General features: G+C 47.1%; 1 protein-coding gene and 1 long non-coding RNA gene across 2 annotated transcripts in view; both read right to left on the bottom strand.

The window, feature by feature from the left end:
* The window catches only part of LOC122940032 (zinc finger protein 391-like), a 36,438-nt gene extending 21,726 nt beyond the window's left edge, over nt 1–14,712 (bottom strand). The window contains exons 1-4 of the mRNA XM_044296335.1: nt 14,661–14,712; nt 14,428–14,577; nt 14,195–14,344; nt 14,050–14,111 (exon numbers count right to left, since the gene is read on the bottom strand). Coding sequence (XP_044152270.1) covers nt 14,050–14,111; nt 14,195–14,344; nt 14,428–14,577; nt 14,661–14,694 — 396 coding nt within the window. The 5' untranslated portion in view covers nt 14,695–14,712. The remainder of the gene's footprint in view (nt 1–14,049; nt 14,112–14,194; nt 14,345–14,427; nt 14,578–14,660) is intronic.
* A 267-nt stretch (nt 14,713–14,979) lies between these two features.
* Nucleotides 14,980–18,552, bottom strand: LOC122940034. The gene is made up of 3 exons (XR_006390234.1): nt 18,389–18,552; nt 15,167–15,316; nt 14,980–15,037 (listed from the first exon to the last, which is right to left on the bottom strand). It is a non-coding gene; the product is annotated as an uncharacterized LOC122940034 (long non-coding RNA).
* Between the last annotated feature and the right edge of the window lie 826 nt (nt 18,553–19,378).

The following is a 19,378-nucleotide window of genomic DNA, read 5'->3' as shown; positions in this document are numbered from 1 at the left end:
CCTCACAGGAACACCACCGGTCCACTCCCCAACGCACGTTTCGCGTTTAGCTTTTTCAAGGGGTACCAGTCTCTTCTGTGGTCAGTATCTTCTATGTGGTCAGTATCTTCTATGTGCCTATTATAAACTGTAGTCACCATTTGCCTCAGCTTGCCTTTGTGGTGTTACTTCCACCCCTAAAAATTTAGGTATTTGTTGTACTATATTTGCATATGGGTTGGATTATGTAATTTGTAGCCATAGTGGGTAGGTGTTACACACCTTATACTGATGACCAATCGAGATTTTTGCACGTGCACTTTACTAATATATACCAGCAGTCCACCATCGGTTTTTAATTTGTTCATGTATTGTGACCTGTATTAAATGTCTGTGTGTGACTTGTGTCAATCATGTCTTTCTGTGATTTTCTAATAAAATGATGTTACTTTTGGATTACCTTGGTATTATAAGTGTTTTTTGTGCTCCATTGACCCACTCCTTTTGGTCGGTTGTCATACTTAAAAGAAACGGTCCTGCACAAGAGCACACACCTAGTCTAAAATTTTCTAAGGAACTCCCTGGGATAGATTCCAATCCTCTAGCCACCAGGACAACTGAAGGGTCCCTGAACCAAAACTTTGCATCTAAGCCCCCCCTTCCCTTGTCCCAGGCTGCTATAACCTCTCTTGGGGAAAAAAAACACTCCTGGTGTCTGGAACCCAAAATCATCCCTATCAGCCAACCTAGGTTTTTCTGAATCACAGAAACTCTCTACTGCTTCTACACAGGCCCTCTCCGAATTCGCTACTACCAGAAAGTTGTCTAGACAGGGAATAAAAATAATTTTTATAAAAAGAAGTTTCTATGATGTGGGCTGCCATCTCGGAAACTATTTTTGTGAAAACTCTTGGAGCCATATATACAGTCAGGTCCATAAATATTGGGACATGGACACAATTCTAACATTTTTGTCTCTATACACCACTGCAATGGATTTGAAATTAAATGAAAAAGATGTCCTTTACCTGCAGACTGTCAGCTTTACTTTCAGGGTATTTACATCCAAATCAGGTGAACGGTGCAGGAATTACAACAGTTTACATCTGTGCCTCCCACTTTTTAAGGGACCAAAAGTAATGGGACAATTGGCTTCTCAGCTGTTCCATGGCCAGATGTGTGTTATTCCCTCATTATCCCAATTACAATGAGCAGATAAAAGGTCCAGAGTTAATTTCCAGTCTGCTATCTGCATTTGGAATCTGTTGCTGTCAACTCTCAAGATGAGATCCAAAAAGCTGTCACTATCAGTGAAGCCATCATTAGGCTGAAAAAACACAACAAACCCATCAGAGAGATAGCAAAAACATTATGTGCGGCCAAAACAACTGTTTGGAACATTCTTAAAAAGAAGGAACGCACCGGTGAGCTCAGCACAACCAAAAGACCCGGAAGACCATGGAAAACAACTGTGGTGGATGAGCGAAGAAGTCATTCCCTGGTGAAGAAAACGCCCTTCACAACAGTTGGCCAGATCAGGAACACTCTCCAGGAGGTAGGTGTATGTGTGTCAAAGTCAACAATCAAGAGAAGACTTCACCAGAGTGAATACAGAGGGTTCACCACAAGATGTAAACCATTGGTGAGCCACAAAAACAGGAAGGCCAGATTAGAGTTTGCCTAACGACATCTAAAAAAGCCTTCACAGTTCTGGAACAACATCCTTTGGACAGATGAGACCAAGATCAACTTGTACCAGAGTGATGGGAAGAGAAGAGTATGGAGAAGAGAAGGAACTGCTCATGATCCTAAGCATACCACCTCATCAGTGAAGCATGGTAGTGGTAGTGTCATGGCGTGGGCATGTATGGCTGCTAATGGAACTGCTTCTCTTGTATTTATTGATGATGTGACTACTGACAAAAGCAGCAGGATGAATTCTGAAGTGTTTCGGGCAATATTTTATTTTTATTTTTTATATTCTCTTTATTGAAATGAGAATTTCCATACAATACATATACAGGTATTGAGTCATAAATGACATTTTGTGCCAAACCTCATTTTATGGTTCCCAAATCACATTTTCACAATTTTTTGTCCCAAAACCCGTCCCTTCCCTCCGCCCTCTCCCCAAACCCTCCCTCCCAAATACAACCCAACACATGAACACTAATCTGAGACTATATCGGTGACAGTATTTGACTCGTACAAGTGTATATCATACCTTAAGCTTGAATATCACTTACATCAATCTATGCTTCCAACTTCCCCAATCTATTCGCTAATTGCGATTCCAGGTACCATTTAGTCAGTTTGAAGGGGGCTATAAGTTCCTGAATTTCGCAACTAGACAATAGCTTCTCTATGAATTCCCTCAATTTTTGTATGAATTTTTCAATCAATCGCTCCTTGTCTTGTTCTACCTCTAATCTTTCAAGATATAGAACATTCTTCATAGTCCCTACTATCTCATCCTATGACAGTACCTTGACTTCCAACCAGTGACGTAAAAGAGACTTCTTCACTGACATCAATAAAAGATGTACTCCTCCCTTCGTAACCACAGCCCCTAATTCCTCTTTCTGGTTTTTGGGTATATAATGAAAAATGCATTGCTGCGGCGTTAGTCCCACTATCTCTCCCCAGATCTCCTCTACTGCCACAGCGATTGCACTTTTGGCATTTCCATAAAGCATGAAGCAGTCCAGCTTTCGGGAGGGCACATTTGGGGCACTGCCGTAGGTAATAGGCAGGAGCGTCTCGATACGACAAATTAAAGGCGTAAGTCGCCCTATGCATAAGCCTTAACTGTGTCTCTCTTCATTGTTCGTTATAAGTTGCTCGCCTTACCAAATTGAGACCTACCCTCATTTTTTTTGTTATGTTCTGGTCTGACAGTTCCCTTTCCCAGGGTTTAAAGGCTCCCTTTACCAAGCCTATCGTCTGAATGTTATGGAGCTTTTGATGCAATTCTGAGAGGGACATGTGTGTACCGTCTCTGCCCAGTAAACCCGCGAACCACGCAAGCCTTTCCGGGTCACCCAAAGAGCCTGCCTGCGCTTTGCAATGACTCTTAATTTGTTGGAAAGGGAGATAGTGTGCGTCAGGTAGGTCATACTTTCCCTTCACCTGTTCCCATGGCAGCCATTGATGGCTATTAGTGTGCAGTAAATCCCTGAGACTCATAATGTTTTTATTCTTCCATACTTGGAACAAAATGTTCTCCCTGCCCTGAGGAAACGCAGGCAGCGACCACAATGACATCCTGGGCGATATATAGTAAGGGAGTCCATAAATCCTCCTAATTGCCTTTCACGCCATTATGGTGTCTTTTAGCAAGATGGACTGTCTGGTTGACATAGGGATATCTCTTAGCCTTGAATGTAATAAAGCCTCGAGGTTCCCTACGCCGGCCAGTTCCTGCTCTATCTTAATCGCCGAATAATGACCACTACCCCACACCCAATCCCTTACATGTCCAAATAAGGACGCAAGGTTATAATGTCGAATATTTGGCATTTGTAGCCCACCTTCTCCCTTCAGCATTGTCAATTTCGCATAAGCAATGCAGGGCTTTTTAGTTTTCCACAGGAAGCGATTAAATGCTCTCTGCATCCTCGTAGTGTCTTAGTGTTTTAGTAGTAATGGAATTGTTTGAAGTGGATAAAGTAACTTCGGGAAGCTTACCATTTTAATTAAGTGTGCTCTACCGCACAAGGACAAGGGCAGCTCTTGCCAATTTTCCAATTCGTTCTCTATTTTCAGAGAAATCCTGCCGGACTTCAACCCTAGTTTGCATATGACTCTCTTGGTAGAACCTCTGTCCCAAGAGCAGCAACTGACTCTTGTCCACGTTAATCTTATAACCTGTCACCTTCCCAAAAGCGATTAATGCCTCCAGTACCCAATCTAAATGGAGCTCTGGGGCTCCGAGGTATATCAGGATGTCGTCCGCGAAACAACTCACTTTCAACTCCTTTTTACCCACTTTGATTCCTTCAAAAGGTATCAGATTTTACCAACCATCTCGCTAGGGGTTCCATTGCCAGGTTAAAGAGCAATGGAGACAAGGGACACCCCTGTCGCGTGCCCTTGCTGTGTAAAATGGGTTTAGATAGAAAGCCCGGTACATATACTTTCGCCTGAGGATTTTCATAGAGCGCCTTTAAGTAATTTCTAAAATGCCCCTTGATATTGACCCCATCCAGCACCATGTCCAACCACTGCCAACTAATATTATCGAAAGCCTTCTCGGCATCAATTGCTAGTAACGCTGGTTTGTGCTGACTTTTACTATCTCTGTCAGTGCTTAGGATTGTTAGGACCTTACGTATTTTGGTCACCGCCGACCTGCCCTTCATAAATCCCACTTGGTGTGGGCCTATTAGCTCAGGCACACAGTTGGCCAACCTATCAGCTAAGATTTTGGATAGAATCTTAATATCCTGATTAATTAAGGATATCGGTTTATATGCACCCAGCTGGGTTAAATCCCTTCCCGGTGGGATTTCATTCCATTATATTTAATTCATTTTTAGGCACTCTGAAGTGTAAGAATGAAAAAAAATATATTATATATATATATATATATACATACATATACATACATACACACACATATATAATTACATATACACACATATAATTATATATATACCTTTTCATTTTATTTACATTTTTAAATCATTTAGTTATTTATTATCATAGTCTATATATATTTCCTCTCCCCTCTTTTTTATCCTTTTAAGGTTATATTAGCTCAATATGCCACTCTTATATATACTTATTGCATTTAGGTATATGCATATGTTTTTATATGTATATATGCATGTTTGTATATGTGTAGATACACATTTTAGGAGTCATATCCCTTTGTTTTTGGTGCATTAGTATACACTATCTTAAATCCGCCCCCTTAGCACAAGTTAGACTGTTTTCGTAAACAGTGGATCACTCTACACCATCAGAGCATCCCTGTTGCTTAACAACGGCTTCCATGTGATCCGGCCCGACATCACGTGACGAAGCCGGAACACACAACACGCCCTCATACAGCAGACAGCTCCCCGGAGTGTCTCTGTAACCTTGACAACGGCCCCCACGTGACCCGGCCCCGCTCATGTGATGCGGGTCCGGAACACTCAGTGTCATTATAATACTACATCATTAGTAGGCACGATTTTGGGCGCATCAGATGCGCACTTTGATGTGTTTCCAAATACTTTCCACTCCAGGGCCGGCCCTTTTAGTGGGCGCCGTCACGTCATGTGACTGTGAAAGTTTTATTAAATTAGCATGTAGCATTGGGAATTTCCGTTTCACAATGTGTAAGCACATTTAGTTTGTGTACACCAGCAGTCCGTTTTGAGGACTTGCTGATTTACACATTATATTTGGCGTATATCCATCTAGGCAACACCCTCTCTGACCTTGTGACCCCTCTATAGGCGGTACCTTGTATGTATAAATATGTGTAGTTTTGTGCTGTTAAAGTTGTGCAGCTTCTTTGTACCTGATGAAGGGGAGTGATTTCCCGAAACGCGTTGTTTCGCTGCAATAAAAGATTTTTTTTCCTGATCCTGGCGACTGGTCGATGGTAATTTGTGCCGTGGGACGTATTTGTTTTTTCCTGTGCCAATCATCTTCCTGGGGACTCCAGGCATCTCCACTCAGAAGATTTTCTGTGATCCCGTGACTGCAGACCATCATATTCAGGCGTCCAGACTTAACATACAAACTCTCAATAGTGTTGTGCCTAGTTTGCACAACCACATAAGGTGAGCTTTGCAAGTTATCTCCTTTTATACTTTTGTACTCACAGAATTACCCTATGGTGCGCACATCTGTTTTTTTACAGTTTTACCCACCCTGTCATATCGTATTTTACTTCCAACACATCCATCGAGAGTTGTGGTAGTTCCACCTTAGCCAAAATTATGCTTAGCGGTTACCCAGAGTATTTTATTGGAGTCTGTGGGATTTTGTCGAAAATTTGTATATGACTCTCGTACCCGCATAGTAGCCTCCTCATACTTTTCCCTCGCCTCTTTTTTTTCCCCTATCGTATTAGACATTATACGACCTCTTAGTACTGCTTTGACCACATCCCAGAATAGAGCCCGATTGGTCACATGTTCTGCGTTGTCTTACGAGTACTCCCACCACCAACCTTTCAACTTGTCTATAAAGTCCTTGTCCTTGGACAAGTGCTGAGGCATTCTCCATAGATAATCCTGTCCACTGCGAACAGTATCCATGATCTCCATAACCACTGGGGCATGGTCAGAGATTAACAAGTCAGAAAACTCCACCATTTTGACTCTGGTTAACAATCTTGATGATGTAAAAAAATAGTCAATCCTCGACCATGACCCCTGGGCATGCGAGAAATGGGCGAACTCACAGTCCACTGGGTGGTGGTACCGCTATGCATCAAACAATCCCGTGTTCTGAATTAAAGGGAGTAAAGTCTGGTCCCGAACCTGTTGAGGAATGGTCCCAGGGACCCCTCGTTTCCTATCTTCCTGTTCATTATGCACCCTATTGAAATCTCCCGCCACCAATACCATTTGTGAATCTTCTTTCAGAATATCCCTCTCTAAGCTCCTCTAAAAGTCTGCCTGGGAAGTGTTGGGGGCATAGACATTGTGTATAACTATCTGGCCTGCGGAAGAATCCATACACACACGCATCCATCTCCCTTGATCGTCCGTTGATGTGGACTTGATATCATATTGTAAGCGTTTATGCAACAGGACAATGATTCCCGCCTTTTTACCCACCGAGGATGATCCCATTACCTGTCCCACCCATAATCTCTGCATCCTCCCAAAATCTGCCTCTTCCAAATGGGTCTCCTGCAGAAATGCAACGTCAATCTTGAGTTTTTTTAAGATGGCACAATACCGCCATACTTTTAGCGGGGGATCGGACGCCTTTAATATTCCATGTGGCCACACTCATAGTTTTTTCCTTTTTCTATAGATCTCTGCAGGAGAAGTCACCTGGAACAGACAGTCCCAGTATCTCACATAATGTCGCCCAGGCATCATAACCCTAACCAGTCCCAGCTTAGTGTTCAAAGCCTCCCTACCCCCCCCCCCCCCACTGAACCCTTCTATCCAAACCCACAACATTAACATCCATTCTGTTGACTTTTTTCGCACATCTTATGTCTGTCGTAACTACAAACATTTAACTGTCTCATTGACAATCTTCTACTTCGCCAAACCCTCCAGCCCATACTAATAGGTATAACAATTAACGATACATTCTAATATGAATGAACCATAAGTCCATTGCAATCCTTGTAAGATTCTGCCAACACGCAGTGTTGCCTGCCTTCATCCGGAAACTGCCTCCTGTTCCTCCGGTCCCATGGGTCTGGACGCCGATCTCCCTAGCTTCTGTCTGGATCCTCTTCCTCTAATCAAAGCTGTGGATATTTGGGAAAGCAGGGGACCATATCCGTATATAACGGATCAGACTCCAGTGCCTCCCTCGCCTCTCCTGGAGAATGAAAGGTGTCGATTGTTCCATCCTGACGAAAAAGTCGCAGCGTTGCAGGGTATAATAAAGCGAACTTGACTTTATTCTTTGCCAATGAGGAACAAATCTGGGTGAACTCTCTCCTGCGTTTCGCCACATCAGCAGAGTAGTCACTGAACAATAAGATTTTGCTGCTCCAAACCAATAAGGGTTGTATGCTGCGCCTGAATTTCGCCAGTATGGCCTCTTTAGCAGCATAGTTCAGGTATTTCACTATCGCGGCTCTAGCCCGTGTGTTATCTGAGCACCCTCCCGCTGACACCGGCGGTCCCAGGCGGTGTGCCCTCTCTACTGTACATGTGCCTCTCATCCCCAGAGCTTGCGGTATCTCTACCTCGCAAATGTCTGCTAACTGGTTCAGAGGGATCGATTCTGGCAGTCCAATTATTCTTAAATTGCTCCTTATGGAGCGATTCTCCAAATCATCGATCTTCTCGTAGGAGGTTGCTGATGTTGCTTTGAGCTTTTTCCAGCTCTTCCTCAACCAGCATCACCCTCTGCTGCACATCGGTGATCTGGGAGGTATGTTGCGCCAATTCAGATGGCAGCTGCTGTAAGGCCGTTGAAACTGTGGCCTCCAGCGAAGCTTTTATATCCGGAGCCAGGAGTTTGGACACTTCTATGGCCATCGTTTTACACAAAGCAGTTAACTCCTCTTTTGGGTTTGGACCGCAGTCCACCTCCTCGTCTTCTGAGCCTGAGGCTTCAGCGCTCCTCTGCGTGGATTGAGAGGTCGAGCGGGTAAGCCTGTGGTGTTTCTCGGCTACCAGCGCTATCTTGCTCCTGGTTTTCAGCTCCTCTCCTGACGGGAGTGTTGATTGGAACTCCTTCTGAGAACTGCCTCTGACCACAAATTTTTCCATGGGTGATCCCAACTCTCTAAGGGGGATCTGAGGGTACTTTACAGTCTCGATAAGCGGCAGTTCCACGAATTTCGGCGGGTCGAGCGGAGCGCCTTTCACTAGCGGCTATCCATGTGCGCAACGGAACCAGAAGTCCTTTTCGGGCAATATTATCTGCTCATATTCAGCCAAATGCTTCAGAACTCATTGGATTGCGCTTCACACTGCAGATGGGCAATGACTCAAAGCATACTGCAAAAGCAAGTTTAAAGAGGACCTTTCACTAGTCTAAAAACTAACTATATCAGTGGGCAGATCGGCGCCCAGGGGTCCCTCTGCACTTACTAGTATGTCTGGGCGCCGCTCCGTTTGCCCGATATAGGCTCCGGTGTCTGCAGCTCCCTCTGTTGTACTGGGCGGAGTTTTTGTATTAGGGTTGTAGCAAGGGACACGCCTCATACAAAAACTCTGCCCAGTACAACAGAGGGAGCTGCAGACACCGGAGCCTATACCGGGCGAACGGAGCGGCGCCCAGACATACTAGTAAGTGCAGGGGGACCCCTGGGCGCTGCTCTGCCCACTGATATAGTTAGTTTTTAAACTAGTGAAAGGTCCTCTTTAAGGGAAAGAAGTGGAATGTTCTGCAATGGCCGAGTCAATCACCGGACCTGAATCCGATTGAGCATGCATTTCACTTGCTGAAGACAAAACTGAAGGGAAAATACCCCAAGAACAAGCAGGAACTGAAGACAGTTGCAGTAGAGGCCTGGCAGAGCATCACCAGGGATGAAACCCAGCGTCTGGTGATGTCTATGCGTTCCAGACTTCAGGATGTAATTGACTGCAAAGGATTTGCAACCAAGTATTAAAAAGTGAAAGTTTGATTTATGATTATTATTCTGTCCCATTACTTTTGGTTCCTTAACAAGTGGGAGGCACAGATGCAAACTGTTGTAATTCCTGCACCATTCACCTGATTTGGATGTAAATACCCTCAAATTAAAGCTGACAGTCTGCAGGTAAAGCACATCTTGTTTGTTTCATTTCAAATCCATTGTGGTGGTGTATAGAGCCAAAAATTTTAGAATTGTGTCGGTGTCCCAATATTTGTGGACCTGACTGAATGCCAAAGGAAAGGGCTTGATACTATAGATGGAGAAGCACTGTTCCTGACTGATATACCATCAATCAATGGGGAGTTGCAAAGAAACCTCGCCAGTGGCTCAATAGCCATATTAAATAATAATGGGGATAGGTTGCAGCCCTGTTGAGTTACCTTTTGAAGGGTTAGTTAGGAAAGCTAGAGTGTATATATGAGCCCAGGGAAATGCATACAGACCTGACGGATAGGTCCAAAAAAGTCTCCTGGAAGCCCATCCTGTCCAAAACTTCCTCCAGCCAACTGTACCGGACATTGTCAAAAGCATTTTCAGCATCCAGGATGAGCAGGGCTAGAGATTCACCCATCAACGGGTTAAGATGTACCCGATCAAGGACTGCCAGAACCAATCTTATGCTACTGACTACCAAACGTCCCTGAATGAAACATGTCTATGATGGTAGGATTAGGTTGGGCAGGATAACCACCAGCCGGTCTGCTAGGATTTTTTACAAGATTTTAGTGTCAACATTAATCAGAGAGATCGGACAGTAGAATCCAGGGTGTAAGAGACCCTTCCCAGGCTTCGGGAACAGCTTAATATACAAAGGTGTTAGTCATATCTGGGGGCTCTTCTCCCTTAAGATCAGCGTTAAATAAGGATATTAAAGGTAAAGTAACCACTTCCTCCAGAGCTTTGTTAAATTCCCCTGAAAACCCATTGGTTCCAGGGGCTTTGGCATCACCAAGGGACAACTCTAATACTGTTATGTCAGCATATAAGGAGCCTAATTGGTCTGAAATGATACTTAAGGAGGGAAACTTTATCGAGCAAGGTTTCAGTCGTAATTAGGGCACACGTATCCTGATAAAGCTTTTCATAAAATGAGGCTGATAAGGAGTTAATGCAGCTCGGGTTGTCCGTTATGGTTCCTTTCGATGCTCAGCTTTGCAATATAGTGCATCGGAGCTTACCCCTGGCCAGGTTAGCCAAGAGCCTTCTGGATTTGTTGCCATATTTATGCAGCTGGGCCTCTAAGGCTGTTCTGTGAAAGGTTTCTCTTCCACCCATTTATCAAATTCTCTCCTAGCCTCTTGCCACACAGACTTATGGAACGGGGTAGGGTTCTGAAGAAAAGCTGCATAAGCTAGCCGAAACCCTGAGACTAGCTGAGTTAGCTGCTTGCAGGTATCTCTCTTTTTGCTTGCCACATAAACGAGTATACGACCCCTAAGAACCGCCTTCGCTGTCTCACATTAAGGTCCAGGCATGTGCCTATGACCTTTATTATCACTGGCATATTCAAGACACCATCCCTTAAAGGGGTTTTCCAGGATTTTAATATTGATGACCCCCGCCAATCAGCTGGTTGAAAATAAGGACGAGCTCCATGCAAGCACAGCCTTCCCTTTATTATTTGCCTGTTCGCTGTCGACATCGCAGCGGTGATCAGGTGTAATTACAAGAAGCTGTCCCATTCACTTTTATAAAAGTGTATACTACAGAGAAGCCCCAATGAAGTCAATGTGACAGCTTCTTGTAATTACACCTGGTCCCCACTGCGATGTCGACAGCAAGCTGGTAAACAATGAAGGGGAGGCTGCGTTCGCACAGAGTGCGTCCTTCTCTTCAACCAGCTGATCGTCGGGGATCCCGGGTGTCGGTACCCTCCAATCTGATACTGATGATTTATCTTGAGGATAGTTCATCAACATTAAAATCCTGCAAAACTCCTTTAAGACGTTTAAGAAACTCGTCATCAGTAGCCAAGTGTGAGGGGAACCTCCAAAGGTAGTCCAGGCCTCTAGAGTGTATGTCTCTTAAATCAAAATAAACTGGGGCATGGTCAGCTGCGGCTGATTGTATCCTAGGCTGCCGGAGAGGAGCAAGGAGCGAGGCAAAACCTTATCATGTGCCCCTGAGCTCCCCCGGGAAGTACGACAGTGTCTCGCATCCTTTCCTGCATCCACGACCATATTGAAGTCTCCCCTGTGCCGAATCAGCCGGAAGTATTCCCTCCAATTCATCCAAAAAATAAGCAATTTCTCCCAATTGGCCCACACACATTATACAGACTAAAATGATCTCCTGGGGTATCTAACTGTAAGTGTAACCATGAGTCCCCACTCATCAGATGTGTCTACAGAAGGAGTACAACGTCTGGTTTCTGTGGGAATCATAATCCCTTAATGGTCCATGAAATTACCCTCATAGTAAGAAATCCTGCAATGATCTTGGCATCTGGATTACCATATTCCCCCTCAGACAAGGGTCCCAAAGATATGAAGTCTTCCGTTAATTCAGAGTGGAAAGCGAGAGAGACCAAGGCCGCAAAATCCCATAACCTAACTGTCCCCCCAATCCACGGGCAACTGGCAAAATATACCACCATATTCATATTATGGACCTCACTTTTTTTCTGGGAACAGACTGTCCCATACCCTCTATACAGGTAAGTAGAGAAAATAAATTCCATAGGAAAATTTCCAGTAAAACAGAGAATACTAGACCTCTTATAGCGCAGACAAACAAGCCCACCATCCCTCAAATGGTGACAATCCTGGTCATCAGCAAGAAAAAGTCACTGCAGTCAATCTGGGGGGTGTGGATGTTCTTGCCAGCTTTCCCCGAACGAGGTGGACAAGCTCTGCGGATTTTGGCCCTCCTGATCTGGCAAACTGGCTCTTTAAACCACCTCCGATCACAACATCCCAGGGGAGGGGGGCCACAAATCCCCAGCATGTATGTGTGGACCCCCAGGTTTCTTCTTTGGCACAGCGGAATCCAGGGAATGCAGGAAGTTCTCTGCTTGTTGTGGAGCCTGGAAGGTGAGTGTTTTTCCTTCTATGGTTGTCACCTGAAGGACTGCCGGTTATTGTAGTTGAAACCTGATGTGCTGCTTGACAAGAAGTGAGCAGACATTGGTAACTTTGCGCCTCCTCTTAGTGACCGCTGCCGAAAAGTCTGCAAGAAGGAGCACCAGGCCCCTGAGCGGGAGCACAGATTTTCTGGCCCAAAATGCCCTCAAGATAGCCTCCCTATCTGTATAATCCAGAAAAGGCATGATCACTTGTCGACGGTGATTGGCATCTCTTGGTGAACCCAGGTGAGGAGCAGAGGCGCAAGGAAGTCCAATACAATGAACCCTTTCAATCTTGCAAAGGCCCAGTTAGTTCAGCACTGCCGGTAGCTCCGATTCAAACAGCTTCCCCGACTCTTGTGGCCTAATTTGTTCCAGCAGCACCACAAAGCAAACACTGTTGCACCGAGAGCGGTTCTACAAGTCCTTAATATGGTCCTTGAGGGTGACACTCTCCTAAGTAGATCCCTCAGTTTAGCATTAACTTGGGAGTAAGCGTCTTCCATACAGAAAACATGTTGCTCGAGTTCATCCAACCACGTATTATGTTGGACAATGTGATCTTGCATCCGTTGCAAAGAGGTTCTGACCGTGGTCATCAGGGTGTCTTATTAGTCTTTGGGCAGGCGCCGTGCTATGTCGATGCCTAGCTGTTTATAATCAATGGCCAGCTCTGTATTGCCAGCATCTCCCTTTGATCGCTGTGTTCCACAGGGGCTAGATGGTCTGCTGATCACTGGAGAAGTGAAGCAGGAGGACACCATCCTGCTCAGCATGGCCGATGCAGCAGGACATTCCCTCTAAGTTGTGGAATGGCTACCGCTTCTAAGAAGGTAAAGGTCCATGGACCAAAAATCTCCACTAATTCCCTTATGAAATAATAAATTGGAGCAGTGCCTAAAAAGCGAGAGGGGTCTGGAATGGAGCTCACTCTAGAGCTACCTTACATATCAGCAAGCGCTACCGGAAGTCCCCAGGCTCCTTTTATAAGCCCTCAGCTTTCTTTTCAAGGGGATCTTTTAAAATCTCAATATCATCAAATGGAAGAGCAGTACACTTGTGGAGGATGCTGCACCCCTGCACGACATCCTGGGCACCGGCAGATAAAGGCCCATTCTCCAATATTTTTCAAGATCTTGAGCACTGGACGATCCTCACGGGGCAGAGTTGGTAGAAGCTCTGGGAGAAGAAATGGTCCTAAGTCACACTGCAGTCTCAGTGTTTTCCTAAGTGATGCAGCTTTAGCCTGTCGCCCCTGTCTCCTGCTTATGATAGGTTTCTCCCTGATTACTCCTACCAGAAGGTGGTAGAGTAGAGCAGTGTAAAGCTGCATCTCATAGAAATGACTGTAGATTTAGCACACCCAGATAGTATAGACAGCAAGTCAGGCGAGCTTTATAACTCTAATCATCAATGCATAGGGTGCACAGAGAGAAATAAGAAGGGTGAGCTGGTGGGGAGGTGTCAGAGAGGGAGGGATTTGATAAATGATGATGCAATCCTACAGGTCACAGGAAGTCATACACACAGGAGAGACTGATATCCTTTGTTGTACAGGAAAGCAAGCTCTGACAAGACAGGTACTCATAATGAAAAGGTTCAACATGTATGGATGAAACAATAATGACTGCTAAAATATCTCTGGAGAATTAGAATTACATGTTATTAAAATTGCCAAAGTGATTCTGTGCCCATTATGAACTACATGGACTTCATCTACCTGATAATCCTGTGGGAGGAGAGGACTGCGACATCTCTTCGATGTTCTTCTCTCTTCCTTAACTGTAGGAAACACATCCAGTGACTGAATTCATCCCTTACATACAGATAATGAGAGGACGTGTGGATTTAGTCATGTCTATTACCTGGTGGTGTGAGGGGGCAGTGATCCTCCATCATGATGCCCTTATCTCCATCTACCTGATCATCCTGTGGGATATAGCGATGTTCTTCTGAATTATCCTGTGGAAGAAGAGGATTGGGGCATCTCTCCTGTGTTCTTCTCTTCTTCTTTACTGTAGGAAACACATCCAGTGACTGAATTCATCCCTTACATACAGATAATGAGAGGAGGTGTGGATTTAGTCATGTCTATTACCTGGTGATGTGAGAGGTCGGTGATCCTCCATCATGATGCCCTTATCTCCATCTACCTGATCATCCTGTGGGATATAGCGATGTTCTTCTGAACCATCCTGTGGAAGAAGAGGACTGGGGCATCTCTCCTGTGTTTTTCTCTTCTTCTTTACTGTAGGAAACACATCCAGTGACTGAATTCATTCCTTACATACAGATAATGAGAGGACGTGTGGATTTAGTCATGTCTATTACCTGGTGGTGTGAGAGGCCGGTGATCCTCCATCATGATGTCCTTGTATTGATCTTTGTGTTCTTCTAAATACTCCCACTCCTCCATGGAGAAATAGATGGTGACGTCCTGACACCTTATAGGAACCTGACAACACAATGATAGAGTCATCACCCAGATCCCTTCATAGTGTTCCTGTATAATGTCCCAGCATTCCCACCTCTCCAGTCAGCAGCTCAATCATCTTGTTGGTGAGTTCTAGGATCTTCTCTCTATTGATTTCCTCATGTATCAGGGGGTGAGGTGGAGGCTCCATGATTGGGCTCTGGGTTCTTCCCCATCCTTCAGACACAGGGTCCTGACAGCGCTCACTAGAGGTCTTCTTCGCTACTGTGTAGTCCTGGTTATGGAGAGACACAGTAATAAATATCACTCCATACACCTCCAGAGTCCCTCACCTCTCCAGTCATGGCCACCTGTTAGTAACATAGATAAGATGATGTAATGTGACATCATCAGAATCTCTCACCTCTCCAGTAAGCCGGAAGAGGATCTCTAGGGTAAGATTTATTATACTCTCCGCCATCTTGTCCCTGTCCCTGTCCATCCTTGACAGGTCAATCAGGAGAAGGTTCTTATATAGAAGATCTCCACTGAGCGGATCCTATATTGTAGGAACCTGAATAGAAAGAAGATGAGACGATGAAAAATCCTACAAAATCCCATGTAAAATACAATTACTGGAGACAATAAGAGGAGACATGAGAGGAGATAATAAAGTGTAGATGTTGTGTTATCTTTGTTTATAGCCGGGGATCAGCATTATGATGGTGGAGGAGACCGGACATAGGAGGCCGGAGATCAGCACTATAATGATGGAGGAGGCAAGACACAGGAGCCAGGGACCAGCATTATGATGGTGGAGGAGACAGGACACAGGAGGTCAGGGACCAGCACTATGATGGTGGAGGAGACAGGACACAGGAGGTCAGGGACCAGCACTATGATGGAGGAGGAGACAGAACACAGGACGGGGACCAGCACTATGATGGTGGAGGAGGCAGGACAGGAGGCCGGGGACCAGCACTATGATGGTGGAGGAGACAGGACACAGGAGGCCGGGGACCAGCACTATGATGGTGGAGGAGACAGGACAGGAGGCCGGGAACCAGCACTATGATGGTGGAGGAGACAGGACACAGGAGGCCGGGGATCAGCACTATGATGGTGGAGGAGGCAGGACAGGAGGCCGGGAACCAGCACTATGATGGTGGAGGAGACAGGACACAGGAGGTCGGGGACCAGCACTATGACAGTGGAGGAGGTAGGACAGGAGGTTGGGGATCAGCACTATGATGGTGGAGGAGACAGAACGACACAGGAGGTCAGGAACCAGCACTATGACGGTGGAGGAGACAGGACACAGGAGGTCGGGGACCAGCACTATGATGGAGGAGGAGACAGGACACAGGAGGTCGGGGACCAGCACTATGATGGTGGGAGACAGGACACAGGAGGCCGGGGATCAGCACTATGATGGTGGAGGAGACAGGACACAGGGGGCCGGGGATCAGCACTGTGATGGTGGAGGAGACAGGACACAGGAGGTCGGGGACCAGCACTATGATGGTGGAGGAGACAGGAGGTTGGGGATCAGCACTATGATGGTGGAGGAGGCAGGACAGGAGGTTGGTCATCAGCACTATGATGGTGGAGGAGACAGAACGACACAGGAGGTCAGGGACCAGCACCATGATGGTGGAGGAGACAGGACACAGGAGGTCGGAGACCAGCACTATGACAGTGGAGGAGGCAGGACAGGAGGTTGGGGATCAGCACTATGATGGTGGAGGAGGCAGGACAGGAGGTTGGTCATCAGCACTATGATGGTGGAGGAGACAGAACGACACAGGAGGTCAGGGACCAGCACTATGACAGTGGAGGAGGCAGGACAGGAGGCCGGGGACCAGCACTATGATGGTGGAGGAGACAGGACACAGGAGGTCGGGGACCAGCACTATGATGGTGGAGGAGACAGGACACAGGAGGTCGGGGACCAGCACTATGATGGAGGAGGAGACAGGACACAGGAGGTCGGAGACCAGCACTATGACAGTGGAGGAGGCAGGACAGGAGGTTGGGGATCAGCACTATGATGGTGGAGGAGGCAGGACAGGAGGTTGGTCATCAGCACTATGATGGTGGAGGAGACAGAACGACACAGGAGGTCAGGGACCAGCACTATGACAGTGGAGGAGGCAGGACAGGAGGCCGGGGACCAGCACTATGATGGTGGAGGAGACAGGACACAGGAGGTCGGGGACCAGCACTATGATGGTGGAGGAGACAGGACACAGGAGGTCGGGGACCAGCACTATGATGGTGGAGGAGACAGGACACAGGAGGCCGGGGATCAGCACTATGATGGTGGAGGAGACAGGACACAGGGGGACGGGGATCAGTACTATGATGGTGGAGGAGACAGAACGACACAGGAGGTCAGGGACCAGCACTAGGACGGTGGAGGAGACAGGACACAGGAGGTCGGGGACCAGCACTATGATGGAGGAGGAGACAGGACACAGGAGGTCGGGGACCAGCACTATGATGGTGGAGGAGACAGGACACAGGAGACCGAGGACCAGCACTATGATGGTGGAGGAGGCAGGACACAGGAGGTCAGGGATCAGCACTATGATGGTGGAGGAGACAGGACACAGGAGGTCGGGGACCAGCACTATGATGGTGGAGGAGGCAGGACACAGGAGGTCAGGGATCAGCACTATGATGGTGGAGGAGACAGGACACAGGAGGTCGGGGACCAGCACTATGATGGAGGAGGAGACAGGACACAGGAGGTCGGGGACCAGCACTATGATGGTGGAGGAGGCAGGACACAGGAGGTCAGGGATCAGCACTATGATGGTGGAGGAGACAGGACACAGGAGGTCGGGGATCAGCACTATGATGGTGGAGGAGGCAGGACACAGGAGGTCAGGGATCAGCACTATGATGGTGGAGGAGACAGGACACAGGAGGTCGGGGACCAGCACTATGATGGTGGAGGAGACAGGACACAGGAGGTCGGGGACCAGCACTATGATGGTGGAGGAGACAGGACACAGGAGGTCGGGGACCAGCACTATGATGGTGGAGGAGACAGGACACAGGAGGTCGGGGACCAGCACTATGATGGTGGAGGAGACAGGAGGTTGGGGATCAGCACTATGATGGTGGAGGAGGCAGGACAGGAGCAGGGGCCCCTTCTATCATGGTGGAGAAGGAAGGAGAGGAGCAGGGACCACTTCTATGATGGTAGAGGAGACAGGACAGGAGACCAGTAATATGATGGTGGAGGCAGGACAGGAGAAGGGACCACTTCTATGATGGTGGAGGAGGCAGAACAGGAGTAGGGGCCCCTTCTATGATGGTGGAGGAGGCAGGACAGGAGCAGGGGCCCCTTCTATGATGATGGAGGAGGCAGGACAGGAGCAGGGGCCCCTTCTATGATGGTGGAGGAGGCAGGACAGGAGTAGGGGCCCCTTCTATGATGGTGGAGGAGGCAGGACAGGAGCAGGGGCCCCTTCTATGATGGTGGAGGAGGCAGGACAGGAGCCCCTTCTATGATGGTGGAGGAGGCAGGACAGGAGCAGGGACCCTTCTATGATGGTGGAGGAGGCAGGACAGGAGCAGGGGCCCCAGGAGAAAAGTCCTCCCAGTCCCAGTATCCGGACGCCGTCCCATCACTTACCACAGGAGCCTCCAGTGTCCTGCTCTGTCCTCTCACTCCTGATCCCGCCCCCCGCAGGTCACTGCTTATAGGTTGCTGGGGGGAAGACTGAAGGGGAACTCTGATTGGTCACTAATGGCAGACTGACACATCACCTGACCAATGAGTGACGGGGAAATCCCTGAACCAGTAATGGAAGGTTACTGAGCTCAGTAGTCAGGAGAAGACGTCGCTGCCTCTTGTACAGATGAGACCGAAGCTCGCAGTGAAAGGGTTAATGTCCCCCCTGCCCAGTAATCCTGACAGACAATGGACGCTACATTTATGAGGGAGTAGGGAGACGACTGGGATAAAGGACCTTTCATGACGTCATGACCATGTGACTATGTGTGGGAGGAATCAGTCTCCAGGCTGTGCTGCTGGCGGAGGTAAAGGACCTGTGGTGATGTCATGACCATGTGATCATGTGTGGGAGGAGTCAGTCTCCAGGCTGTGGCTCTTTGTGATATGACAAAGATAAGACGCCATATTGGCTCTTACCCTCAGTATTATATCCTGGGGGTCGCTGCAGAGGATTGGAGCCTCCCCCCCAATATCTGATAAGTTGAACAGAAAGACCATAGGTGTGCGCAGCCTATTGCATTAGGGTGTGCGCCCTAAAGCACAAACACGTGCACGCGTGTATGTATGTATTATATACTCACACACACATATATACATACAGACCCGCACTATCAATATAATGAAGGGAGAAGAAATCATTTTTAAATGTACTCGTATTTTTCACTCCGGCCCATAAGACGCACCGAGGTTTTAGAGGGGGACAAAAAGAAAAAAATATTTTTATTACACCTGAGGTCAGACCCCCAATGTTAATCAGACCTCAGCTGACAGCCCCAATAAGACCTCAGATCAGATCCCAATGTGAATGACCCCCAATCAGACTTCAGATAAGAGCCCCCAGTGCCTCATATCAGCCCCAGTGCCCCTCTTCAGCCCCCAGTGCCTCAT

The sequence above is a fragment of the Bufo gargarizans genome, chromosome 6 (assembly GCF_014858855.1).
Source record: "Bufo gargarizans isolate SCDJY-AF-19 chromosome 6, ASM1485885v1, whole genome shotgun sequence".
NCBI classification, from domain to species: Eukaryota; Metazoa; Chordata; class Amphibia; order Anura; family Bufonidae; genus Bufo; species Bufo gargarizans.
The sequence above is the reverse complement of the archived record's forward strand: the minus strand, read 5'-3'. Positions and strand labels throughout refer to the sequence as shown.